Below are 13,893 nucleotides of genomic sequence, written 5' to 3'. Positions count from 1 at the left end.
TTTTATGGAAATTATTATCAGTGGTCCTGTTGTTACTTTTCCCATTTGCAGCTGTAGTCCCATTTTCTTTACTATTTGGGTATTTTCAGAGACAAGGTGTTAGAAAACAATAACTCTACTAAGACTCTGCAACTTTTTATACCATTGCCGGACAATACTGGCAGCGAGTCAGTACAAAAATCCACCTAGCACAAGGTGCTGGGAAACAATCCCAGTCACTATATGAGCAGCACGGCTACAGCCAGGCAGAGAACAACCAAATATGGAACCAAAGAAAAACTGAACCACTTCACACATCAGTAACTATACATCTCTCTTAGCTTAGGCAATTAAGTAAACTGAAACTTCAGTCTAGTAAAAATTGCTGTGCCGTAAGGATTCAGCACAAGACAGTAAGTTTTTACCACAGATAGAGATGGCCTAAAAACACTGTGAGCATCTAGGAAAACACTGGGAATAGCATGCAACAACATGGGCATTGTTCATCTCTAGCTTCATTGATTATCCATTGTTTGAAGCCTCAGATTTGTTACAAGCTGGCACTCAGCTCTTGGCCAGGAGCTCCTGTGAATACTGGGCTTTTGAGAACAAGCTCTACTTAAGTGGGAAGGATATGCCATGCACTGGCCAAGCTCTGAGCTGTCGTATGCAGTCCTGAATAGGACTGCTTTCCAGTCTCGGCACATAGGCATGAACACATACCTCTACATCTGAGTCAAGGCAACGTCCCAGCTGCTCAAGAGGCGATAACAAAGCCCTTTTCAGTGCTGCATCTTCCTCCAAATAGGAATCCTCACAACCCTTCTGCAGCCAAGACGAACTGCCTTTAACCACAGAGTCAGTTCTGTGTCTTCTGCATACAAACCTTGTGGTTGTGTTGCCGATGATTCAAGAACACTGTTCAGCTTCCACCCATGATGTTCATTGTTTATGTCCCTGGATTTGTTACCTAATCAACTACATATGCACTTAATTTCACTTTGTATTAACTCTAAGCAGTATTTACTTTTCATGAAATCTCTTTATTACAATGAATATGTTTACCCCAGGAACCAGAGTTTGATCACCTTTTCAAGCTTCATCCACTTATTGATCAGTTGGATGAAAAATTTAAACAGCTGCAAGACCAGTAAACTTCACCAAAACATTTCTCATACAATTTATTTGAGAGGACAACTATTTTAAATAGCATATTCTTCTTTCAGAAATCTCAGTATTGGGTAAAATTTTAAAGAATCATTCACATGCACTATCATGTGTATTGTTTTAACACAGACACAGGCAAATCACAGAAGTCATTTCCTCACTCTCCAACTTTATGCTTTAACATAAAACACACATTCTCCACATTCCAGATGCTGGGATACAGTTATTTATCTTCTCAGTAGCTGGTACAGTGCTGCATTTTGTATTTAGTGTAAGAATAATATTGTCCTACTGTTGACATCTACTTCAGGTAAGATTTTTTCCCATATCATAGAATCATAGAATCCTAAAGTGGTTTGTGTTGGAAGGGATCTTAAAAACCATCTAGTTCCAAAACTCTTGCCACGGGTAGGGACACTTTCAACTATACTGTAGTGCTTAAAACCCCCATCCAACCAGGCATGGGGCATCCACAACTTCTCTGGGCAACCTCTTCCAGGTGCCTCACTCCCACACAGTTTATTCCTAATGCCTAATTTAAAATTGTCTCTCCCAGTTTAAAGCCTTTTGCCTTATCCTGTCATTCCATGTCCTTGTAAAAAGTCCCTCTCCAGCTATCCTGTAGGCCTCCTTTACACACTGAAAGGTTGCTTAGGGTCTCCAGAGCTTTCTGTTCCAGACCAGTGAACAGCCCCAGCTCCCTCAGCCTGTCTCTATTGGAGAGGTGCTCCAGCCCTCTGATCATCTTTGTGGCCTCTTCTGGACTCACTCCAGCAGCTCCATGTCCTCCTTATGTTGGGCTTCCAGAGCTGGATACAGTGCTCCAGGTGGGGTGCACAAGAGAGGAGCAGAGGGGGAGAATCGCCACCCTTGACCTGCGTGTTGGTCATGCAGTAAAAGGAATTCCCAAAATACGAGGCAGAAGTAATTTTGGAGATATAAAAATGATGAGGTCTGGTTCCCAATATCTTGTTTCCTTTTGGGATTCTTTGATGTCTAATAGAACATGAGTTTGTTATTCTTGACTTCAGATGCTAACAGTTTATCTCTTTCTCTCTCTTCTTCGCATCTGCTTAATTTTGTAACAGAGGCACAATCCTAGGTTCATCTAAGGATTCATTTTCTCACTAAAAAGAAGAGTGAGGCAGATACATTAAATGCATCAAAATGCAGAAGTAGACCTGCCTGCAAAGCAAGGCTTTCAGTTCATAGTGAATTTCCTCTTTTTCATTTTTTTTTTAATCTGAATTTTTTACTTAGTCTCTTCAAAGCAGATAGCTCTTGGGTCTTGCTCATCATAACAGGTTAATGGCAGGGTTAACAGCTTTGCTGCCCACATCAGCAATACAAAGGACTAAAACCTCCCTTCCAGAGGCACCTTGCAGGCGCTCTGGCTTTGGGCAGCCATTCCAGGAACACATGTCCAAGAGTCTCTCCATATGGTCATGAGTTAGCCTGGCCCAGAGCTGTAATCTTGGAATGTGCAGGATAAATATCTGAATATGAGGGACTCAGAATACCCTGGGTCTGTGGCTTTGGGTCAGGCTGACCACCCAGGCAGCCACCAGGCTCTGGGAACTCTGGAAGAACAGGGTGCAGACTTTTTTTCAGACCACTTCATCAGGAAGAAACTGAACTTTGCAGATCAATACCAATATCATGATGGTCCACAGCACAGATAGGAACAACTTAAGAATAAAGAACAGGTGCTTTAGAGTGGATCTGAAAAAGACAGAGTTGATGTTGCTGGGCTGGGGAATGATTTCTGAAATCTTCTTACCAATGATTTAGACAAAGACACATTATTCTCCAGCTTTGTCCTCACTTTAAGCATACACCTGAATTTCTGTCTGACATCAAACTCTCAGAATAGCAACAGCCACAAGTATAATTTTCTGCCATATCTGTGTGGTGAAGAATTTGACCATCTATACATACCTTGACCTTGATTATTTATGCCTGCATTACATCTTGGCAGAACCATAGCCCATGATACACTTGGCACAAAGCTTTCAGTACTTGAAACTCCAACTAATACAAGGTGGTGCATTTTACACTATTATCAGGAGAAGCTGCTACCATCAGCAACCAGCAGCGTTCTCTATTTATGCTTTCTTCATCCCACACACCCCATACTGATTTCAGTTTCAGCTTTTGGTTCTTAACTTCTGATTGCTCAATGGGATGGGTCCAGATTATCTGCAAAGGAAAACTCAATCAGATCTCCAGGAAACACGACAGTGGTTGACAACTCCTCTTCTGTTCACAATGGAACTGCCTAAGGTAAGATAAGCACATCTGATTTGAGACTGGAGTGATCTACCCCCTGAAAGAACCCCCACCATATGCTTCAAGCATAAACTGCATTTCTTGAGCCTTCTCTCCCTAAATGTAAACTCACAGTAACATTTGGCTTTCCAAGTCAAACATAACTAAATACATAAGAGAAACCATTAAAAAATAATTCCTCTGAAGTGTCTTCCACTATTCCTGACCTACTGCTTGTGGAGGATGAGTGAACAAGCACTGTATAGTTCATAGCAGTATTTTTGTAAATACGCTAGCAGAAGGCTTTCAGAGACTGATGATCAGATCATGTGTACAGCAGAACAGAATTCCCAAGTTAATACCAAGTGCCTTTCCCCAAAGCAACCAGCTTTTCCCCTCTAGAAGCTCACATTTGGGTGCCATTATCACACAGCACTATCACAGGTGAGCATCCAGGGAAATAACATACAAAAAAGACCACAAAACACCTCAGAACTCTTGCATCAAATGCCGGCAATTTGGTTGTGAACCAGAATACAATGTAGCCAGCCCACATAAGCTTGGTTTTGCTAAAACCTCAGTGTGCTCATTTCCATGTAAATGCACAGAAAGTTCTTTGCTTTGGAGCTATTTCACAGATGGTTTTATATCTGGAATGTAGGTATAAAGTGAAAGCTCTGGGGGTGCTTGTAGATCATTTGTACTAAATGATTTGTGCATACCAGAGTTACAGGAGTCCTCCTCAGTATGAAACATTACATTACCAAATCCATACCTCAGACCAACTTTTGAAGAGCTTGGGGGCTTTGGAAAATGGAAACACTGTAACAGACTGGCTGTAGCTGAGGGCTTGAAAGTCCTAGCTCAGGGCTCAGGGTATCACCTCTGGGAAAACTCTACCCATCCTGTCATAAACCTCACCCATAGTCACCAGCTTGCAACGGAACTGCAAAGCTGCCTTCTACTCCCAAAGTGCTCCATGTGCTGATCCTTGTAAAGATGCAATCATTGCAGGATAAGCTGGAAAGACTCCTTGGTACAATTTAGGGGCCTGGATCCATTGGCACCGAGTCATGGAGTGGCAAGATGGTGTGACAATCCACCCACACAACTTGTCACAGGCATCAGCTGCACCTCCAGCCAGGAATGAACAACCAGAATTGCAGGTTGTTCTCTCCCCCAGTCACTCACTTTGCCATACTGGAGAATGTCAACATGCTTCTGTATATAGGATTAGACCTATATGCTTTTAACTAAAATAACAGAAAACATTGTAGGAGTGTTGAAAAATATTTTTGATGTGTTTTGCTTTAAGAGAAAAAATATTATCCACATAGATTCAGCCTATTAGCTTTCTAAATCTTGCATTCTACTATTTGTGCTTCATTTTCTCCCATTCAAATGGCAACTAGGCTTTAAAGCACCAAGTACTGTATACTTAATAAATTATAAAGTCAATCTTCATAATTTCTATTCTCCTACATCAGTCAGAGATGGTCTCAACAGAAAGATATATGAAAAGTAACCTAGTTCTTCCTCCAACAAAGCACTTAAGCACACACTCCAGCATGTCAGCATCCCAGCTGAAGACAGTGGGATATATTTCAAATTACATACATTTCAAAATTTTATTGAAGCTCAACAACAAACAAACTAATATACAGCAGGGAAAAAACCGTCAGTATCCATGTAAGTGAGACTATGGTAGTATCTTCTACTGAAATTCCACAGACTTAGGAAAATACTTGCTTTGGTTAATTCGATGTTCCTTTTGGAGGCAGTGACAAAAAATACTCTTATTAGAATATAAATTTGACCCAGCTCCTTTTAGATGGAAGTAAAACTCTTTTTATGTCCACTGGAAATGGAGCTCAATTATTAAATATAAGATTTTTTTGTAATTGAAGCATGATCCCCAAAAGCAAATCTGACAGTGAAATCAGGAGGCATTGCAAGGTCTTAATATTTAGGTAGTCATAATTACACACTGTCAGGAATCCAGGTTCTAATGTCCTTTACAATTTCCATGTAGAGTGCTTACACTTCCAGCAAGTATCAGTGTGCCTGGGAAGTTTGTATAAGGACCAAAAGAACAGTGGTACAGTTATTTCAATCAATTTAGAAAGTTCTTAGATTATATTTCCAGAAATGCTTGAGCTCATTTTTGTAGTAGACTTGAGTTTTTTTCACAACAGTGTTGGATTTTGCTATCTTTCTAATGGTTTTTCCCCTTCTCATTATATTTCTGTTGCCAGTACTTAACCAGATATCTGAAATAGTTCTGCACTAATAAGAAGTACTGGTTGTCCTGGGACAGCATCCAGAAAAGATACATACATTTAGAGAGGTTTGAAATATCACAGCACATCCCAAAAATACAAGCTAGTCATTGCAACAACCTTGGCGATGGCAAACTTGGAAAAGCTAATAGTGGAATTAAAAAAGAGGAATATATCACAGTACTTTAGCATGGCTATAGATAGAACAAAAAAACAAAAACAAAAAAAAAGAGGTAGTACTTTTGTTTCCACGTCCAGAAAATGCTGGCAGATAGAGAATAAGAGTGCAATCCTGAATCGTCTAAACACATTAATTAGCCACACCACAGAGAATCAGGCCTTCTTTGGTGTTCATTCACCTTGAGTCACACCTTCTTTGCCTTCCTCATGTCCATGATTGGTAAAACATTAGACTGTGTGGTACATCAGAAAGTAATTATTGAGCATGGATTTCTGCTGATGGCAGGGTTTTAAAATTCTTGAGGCAGTGGCAAAACGAAGTCATGTGTAAATGGCAACCTTGGCTCTACATTTTAATTATTTTGAAATAAAACAATTTTAAGTTTAGTAAGTAGCATAGTGCAATGAAAGAGATCCTAGAAAGAATCATACACACACAAATCATTCAGCAACGTACAGTAACATGCAGCCACGACAGAATTAAATATTCATAAACTCAAAGGGGATGGAATTCTGTGTTCATCTATCACAATATGTAAACCACCAGTTACCATTTTGAAAATAAAGCCCTTGCATCCACCCTCTTAAACTGTACAGGCCCTGTTTAAATGATCCAGCATGGATACCCTCTTTTAATTAAAACAATAGCACATATTTTACCAAACAGTAACAAACCTAAAAGTGTAAGAGGCAAATGCTGAAAACTCGTAGTCTACATTTAAAAATACAAATTTTAAAAAATACAACATGAGAAATCTTTCTCATGACAACTGGAGTACTAGTCATGCAGATATGTGGTGTAACATAGTTGTTGCATTGATTTATTGCACTGCTCGCTTACATTCCTTCATTGTGCTACTGTTCTCTTACACATTTGTAACAAAACCAAACTATAGTAAAACTAGTTGAAGAAACACGGCTCAAATCCAGTATAAGCCAACATTTCTTTTTATACATTACTCTAGGATTATAATCTGTTTGGGGGTATCTGTGCATTCAGATAATTACTCGTATTTCAATAAAATATAAACGGATGCGTTTTACTGTCTAGCACACACGGATCACACCTTGCAACCATCACCGAATTACGATGAAACTTACACATTTATCAGTCTCTGCCTGTCACAGACCTACAGACACAGCAGAATTCATCGGCTTCAGTTTAGCAAACCCATGCCGAGAAAAATGAATGAAGACAGTGCCCACAGACAAAAGCACTGATCAATGCACTCCGCTGACATTATCTTAATGGCAACCTTTTTCTATCCCATCCTCCCTACTTTCCGATTCTCCCAGCAGCAGCCACATCGGCACCAAAGGGTGCGATCTGACCCATTTCTCGCTCAACTCCGTCACCCGCAGGTTCTCACTCGGCAGCGAGCAGCCGTCCCCCGGTCCGCAATGACACAGCAGGGCTGGAGGGACACAGCGCCCGGGCTCCTTCCCCCAAGTGACTCGCCCCTCGCCGCCGGCTGGAAATCGAGGCGAGGCGCGGGGAGGGAAGGGGAGCGGCCCCGGGAAGGGCCGGCCGCGGCCCCTCGAAGTGAGGTTAAACTTTGGCGGCGGCACCCGGGCCGCTCCCGCCGGGCGGGCGGGCGGAACAATGCCCGGCGCCCCGGGCCCGGCGGCGGCGGCCCCGCGCTCCCCGCCCCGCCGCCCCCGTGTCCTCAGACAACCTCCGCCGCCGGCCCCCCGCCTCCCGCCGCCGCGCTGACAAAGGGCGGCGCGGAGCTGCCCGCGGCCGGGGCCGCCGAGGAGCGGGAGCGGGAGCGGCCCCGCCCGCCCCGCCGAGCGCGGCCCCGGGCAGCCGGCCCCTCCGGCGGGCGCGGCGCCGGCCGGCCGGCGGCGGAGCGGACCTACCTTTTTGTCCTCTTTCTCACTGCCGTGCCTCCGCTCCGGGTGGCCGCTGTCGGCGGCGGGGGCCGGCTCCGCGGGCTGCCCATCGCGGTGGTGCGGGCGCTGGTGCGGGCAGCCGCCAGACCCCGCCGCCGGGGGGATGGGCTCCGGGCACGGAGAAACTCCCTTAACATCCATCTCCATCTTCCAGTTCACTGTATTGCGAGACAAAAGCAGGCAAACACTTTCCACCACCCCGCGTCTTTCTTCTGCTTTCCTTTCTCCCTCTTTTCTTTTTTTCCTTCTTTCTTTCTTTCTTTCTTTCTTTCTTTCTTTCTTTCTTTCTTTCTCTCTTTTGTTTTTTCCTCCTTCCTCCCTTCCTTCCTTTTCCCCTCTCAGGAGGCCGTGACACGCATGGCTCTGGCCGCGGCTGCTGCACCGATCCGGCGGCTGCAATTCTCCCCTAGATCCTCCAGACTTTTGTATCCAGCGTGCGTGTGTAAGAGTGACTGTGTGTGTCTGTGTGTGTGCGTGTGCGTGTCCTTGGCACGGCGGCCTTCAATCGCCCCGAAACAGCAAACGCTAACTAAGCAGATCTCTCGCCACGAAGACCAACTCCCGGCCCCAGCCTAATTGTGGTGGTTATTTACTTTACGCTATCTGTGTCCCAGGCCCGGACAAGCCCTCCCGGCTGCAGCCCTTTGAACAAAGTTAACTGGAGGGAGCCGAGCCCGGGGAGGGGGTGGGGGCGAGGGGAAACCACCGGGGTTTAACACGGGGGAAGTGACAATAACCCGGTAATGTCAAGTAAAAGTTAAACCTCCCCCTTCCTCCCCTCCCCCTCCTCCCTCCACAGCCCAGGCAAGCGCAATACAGCAAAGCAAAACAAGCGATTTCAGACCTGTGCAAGGTGCTGATGGCGAGAAGAGAGGAGCATTTACCCGATTGTTGCTTTTATTTTATTTTCCCCTCGCCTCTCCCCCCAGCACCACCCGCTATTGCAAATGTGGGCTCCTTGATGTTAATCTCCTCTCAGCGGTCTGAGTCTATGCGTGTGACTGGAGCTCCCTCTCTCTCAGGCTGCCAGCGCCACGCAGCACTGCACAAGGAGAACTGAAGTAAGGAGAAAAACAGGAACAAATCCAGGCTGGAAATCTAAATCAGTGCTAGCCACCGGCTCTCCGATTTTATCAACACAGATAAAAGAAGAGAAAAGGAAAAAAAAATCGCGTGTAAGCTGCTAAATCAGTTGTGACCGCAGTTCACTCTCGACAGCTTTATTCTTTGTGTTATTCTCCTTCTCAGACTGAAGTTAGACATGATAGGGAAAAAAATGCAATCTCATTAAGAGTGGTTTATGCCAAAACAAGAATTTCTTAGTGGTGCCAGAGTCAAGCCACCTCTTTAGCTATTTCCCTTTTCATTTCAACGAGATGAATGGTGAGCACAGACCTGATCACTCTTAAATCAGGACACCATCAGGTGACCAGTCTGCACTTCTAAATATAAAACCACATTGTCCTGAGGAGCAGCTTCTCTGGAAGTTAACTGGAAAGATCTCCTAAGAGCCTGCAGTGCAAAGATCTGATCTATACATCATCCAGCTGATGCATGTACTGACCTCTGCAACAGCGACTACCCACTCTGCAGAGATACCACAGGGCACATCCTCAGGAGCCAAGAGAGAACCTGTCCCAGGATATTTTGGGAAGCAGGTGACTATTAGGTACTTTATGATCCCCTTTTATTCCTGGCCTTGGGTTGTGTTATCCCCAACAGTATTGTTACTGTGGGAACCTGAACAGTTCTTATTGTTAAAATATATTCAGACAAAGGGCAAGAGCTAACCTTGCCATAGAGAAAAAAAAGTCTTTGTCACACCAAAGCTGTATTTTTAAAATACACATCTCTAAAAATCCTTTTGTAATATTCTCAAAGCATGTAAAGTATTTACAGTCCCTACTGTTTTCTCAGATTGGTGCAAATGAGGAGCCTTTCTACTGAAATTACCAGCATAAATGTTTAAAATTGAGGTAAATAATTAGACAATCAAGCCATATATATTAACTTTTATAATCAAATACTTCAGACTACTTGCAGTCATCCATTTGTAATCATTGCAATAGACTTTATTGAAAGGCTACATTTTGGGGTAGAAAGCCTTATACCTTCTGGACACTCTTGCAGTTCTGGTCTCATGAACAAAAAGGAGTACTAACTGCAGACAGGCACTTTGGAGGGGAGGCTGCACAGCCACAATGGCTGCGGAACTTGTACCAAGGTGGACTTGATGGCAGAATTGCCCAGAACAAAGCAGTGAGCCCACACAGCTGATAAGCCACCCCCCTGTCTGTCCACCGACACAGTCTTCTTCCTTCCACAGAGAAGTTATGCAAGGAACAAACTTCTGTCCTCTAGAGCTTTCCAGTCAAAGTTCTCCCAGTATCACAGGTTGGAAAATGGCAAAATAAAAGTGAAAATAAATGTATTGTTCATTCAGGCACTACAGTTCGCATTTATAAAGACAACTGATAAATTACATAGAAAACTTACCATGGTGGGTCATACTAAATAATCCTGTTAGAAAATAACAATTCCCAATCTACCATCTCAAGGACTGCAAAGTAAAATTCAAAGCAAAACCAAGCCGCCTAAAAATACAGAAAAACTTACCCAAGTACAAATATTTGTCAATGCGCTCTGAAGATTACTGGAGCTGGAAATTGGCAGAGAACCAAGGAAAACTAATTCCAAAGGTGGGGGCCCTGGACTCAGAAAGTTCTGCTCCTAATCCTAGAGAGTTTAACCCCCAAAGCCAAAAGAAACTTCTGAGATAGTTTAAGTGAAGGTGATCATACATAAGAAGAAAAGATCAGGCCCTAGACTATGTGAAAGTCAGTACAAAGTTTTGCATCTGGCTTCTGAATTTCATACTTCCCTTTCTTCCTCTTTTTTACCACATCTTTCTGTGCTGCAAGAGATTTACAACTCTATTGCAAAAATAAAATTATTAAAAACAATGCATCATGACAATGCTCTCAGTTGTTGCTCTGCACAAACCTGATTGTTGTTATTCAAAGGATTTCTAGAGAACTCTAAGTAGAATATACTTTTTTTAGGCTAAGGTAAAGTTATGAATAATCATTGCAAATCTCAGTGAGAGAAATAAAGATCTCCAGGCCAAGCACAATTTGAGATAGAAACAGGAGCTACAAATCTAGAAACTCTAACAGATTGGACAGGAAAACATGATCTGAGGAGATGGGAAAGCATGACCTCCTTCCAATCTATTCAGTGTTTCTTCTGAAGAATGGGACTACAGACCATGATAATGCAATGAGCCACAAAACTGAACAGTTCATCAGCATTGCCTAATGAAAAGGCTTTGGAACCTTCAGCTTACTTGGTACATACACTGAACTAAAACCACAGAATTGTATTTGGAGCTGAGGTGGAAGAATGGTGAACCAGAGCAATTTACCACATGGCAACAGTCTTGGAAGAGCATGCATTTGAGAAGCAGAAAGCAGAAAGTCTCACTAGAGGGCAAGCCAATCCACACCAAATAGGCTGAGCTCCTAAGAAAAAAACATTGTGTTGGACGCTTCTCAGATGTCCTGACAGACTGAAAAAAAATAGCAGGGATCTTTCACTTATGTGCACCATGGTAAACCAGCATATATTTTAGCTTCTATATAGAACAATAAAGTGCATTACTGAATATGGACTATTACCATACACAACATATATTAAGGATTTCTGTGCCCAGATCTACTGTACATTTTTCAAGAGAAACAGCATTAAAATATTGCTGGTGAAATCAATACTATGACTCATTAACACACCCTCCATGCTCTTGCATATTTTGCAGTTGTGTGTTGTACTGTAAAATGGGTGTAGGTGACTAAATAGACTCCAGAGACATAAATGTTCTAAAATGCAAAAGGAAGAATTTCATGACCAAGTACATTCTTAGCTCAAAAAATTAAACTTAGGGAGTGATGACAATATGAATTGAATTACAGGCCAAGAATTGGAACAATTTGATGGAAAGGGTCAAAGACTTCTTCTAGAATACAGTGTAATTTTTATCTTGTTATTCTTGGTTATGATCAGATGACAGTAAAACATACTGTGCACCAACATGGCAGGGAGAGTCTATGTAGTTATAATTAATAAGGGTAGAAATGGTGGGAAGACATGCACAAATTAAATTAGTTGCCTAAGATCATAAAGTAGTTCAGCAGCAGATTAAAAAGAACATTTATCCCCTTTCCACAATCTCTTCTTTTGGTCATTTGTTTCACTTTACAATTTGTCACCTCTTATGAGTAGTTAGGATAACTGCTCAGAAACTAACTAAGGCATTTATTGATATTTACTTACATAAGAATTAATGTTCAAAGATATTTTCAGGTCTTTCTCAAGCACATTTACATTTACATTAATGTGGATGAATTGAAGATGTTGCTTGTAAAATGTACAAAAGTGGCTATTACAAGTTTGCAAGATTTACACAATCTTTATAAAAATGCAGCTATTGGAGCATTTTGCTTTCTGCTGCCTCACAAGTCTCTTGGTTCAGGATTCATCTATCCACTGCATTCAGCATTTGAATAATTTTGACCTTTTACCACCCTTAGACAATCCAAATAAAAGGTTTCCTGTTGTCAGCACAACCTCCTTGGGGCCTCACTCAACAGTCTTATCTGTCAACTTGCATTCTAGGCAATTTCATTTCTCACTTAAGAGTTGCAAACAGAGTTGCTTTCTCATGAAGGCTCTGACTTTATCAATAATTCCCTTCATACTGTACCTTTCAAAGTGGCTAATACAAATATCCAATGGGTCATTTTCCCACTCATCGATCTCTGCTTCTGCCCTCTTAGGCACTTTACTGCAGGTAAGCAAACATTTGGTAACCTGGGGACTTCTGTAATTTTTGAGATCTATCTATGCTGGTATTTTCTGTCTCAGAAGTCTATAATTTTATGTGCTTAATAAATGCTATCCTAAAACAATTACATTGCACTGGGATATAAAGATATGCTGTGGATGTTCATAGAGAATAAAAGGTGAATATACTATTTGAATTTCACCATTGTCTACACAGTCCACATGAATATTGATACATTAAAAGCTACTTTTTCAAAATCATCATATCTTCTAGTTTTTTACCTACAATTTTAATTCACTTCTCCCCTTCATTCCAACATTTTTGCTCACAGATCCCAAAACCACAAAGAATGGCTGCACAACTCAAGCCTTGAATGATAATTTTGACACCTTTAAAGACTTAACTCTGTTCCTTTTTTGGAATAAAGAATCCTTTAACCCTTGGGAGATCTACCGAATTCCTACATCTCCTTTTCTAGAAATCCATCAAAATAGAATTGATAGGCTTAATGACTTTTAAACATGTACATAGCTCCTTGTAGTTTAAATTCTACATGACTGATGAACAAAACTATTCTCTGGCCATAGCCAGAGCTTCATCTTCCCTCCCAAGACAATGAGAGAAATGGCCATGCACTCACTTTCCATGGCAGCATCATGATTTGAGCACACAAGTATCTCTTCTTTTTGTGTGGAAGTCTTTATTCACCTCAAAAGTGTTATGTGAAGTTGAAAGAGAAGCAGCTATTTGTGCTGATTTTTCCAAGAATTTGCCTGGACTCATAGCTAGTCAGGACACCACTGGGTGGGACAAAAGGCCTAACCTGGAAGACTCAAAGGGAAGAAAGGAAGCTCTGAGGGAAATGGGTGGGCAGCAAAGCCACATTTGTTTCACACACTGAAAACATCTCTATTTCCCTGGGTGATGCTGCAGTCTTCTTGGCTCCTGTGGTAAGCCTGGATCTGTGTCAAAATGAAAAGTTTGATGTAGTTTTCAGTACCTGGGAAAGGACTATCTCTACTGAATTCACTTAAGTTAGAAATTGGGAGAAAAAGTAATTTGTCACTATAATAATTTTTAGAAACAAACAAAAGGGAGATGCTTTAAAACAACAGAAAAAGAATTTGTCTAGATAATTTCTTAATGGATGTTATTTCTTCATTGCTAGAGAAGAAACTTCCAGAAGTAGACAGAGGCATGAGAATGTTCTACACAGGATAGAACATCTCCAGTGGCAGCCAAGGTTGGTGTGCAAGAACTGAAGTTTGGAGTCACACTAACAAGGAA

The 13,893-nt window shown here is 42.1% G+C and overlaps 1 protein-coding gene across 2 annotated transcripts in view; it reads right to left on the bottom strand.

The window, feature by feature from the left end:
* RBMS3 (RNA binding motif single stranded interacting protein 3) overlaps nucleotides 1-8,714 on the bottom strand; it is a 701,764-nt gene extending 693,050 nt beyond the window's left edge. The window contains exons 1-2 of one of the 2 annotated variants that reach the window (XM_053943264.1): nucleotides 8,611-8,714; nucleotides 7,734-7,924 (exon numbers count right to left, since the gene is read on the bottom strand). In XM_053943264.1, coding sequence (XP_053799239.1) covers nucleotides 7,734-7,913 — 180 coding nt within the window. In that variant the 5' untranslated portion in view covers nucleotides 7,914-7,924; nucleotides 8,611-8,714. Of the gene's footprint in view, nucleotides 1-7,733; nucleotides 7,974-8,610 lie in introns of those variants that run through there. The other variant, XM_053943265.1, reaches the window with a different exon arrangement.
* Between the last annotated feature and the right edge of the window lie 5,179 nt (nucleotides 8,715-13,893).

This window comes from Vidua chalybeata, chromosome 1, assembly GCF_026979565.1.
Source record: "Vidua chalybeata isolate OUT-0048 chromosome 1, bVidCha1 merged haplotype, whole genome shotgun sequence".
NCBI lineage: Eukaryota > Metazoa > Chordata > Aves > Passeriformes > Viduidae > Vidua > Vidua chalybeata.
This window is presented reverse-complemented; position numbering and strand designations above follow the sequence as displayed.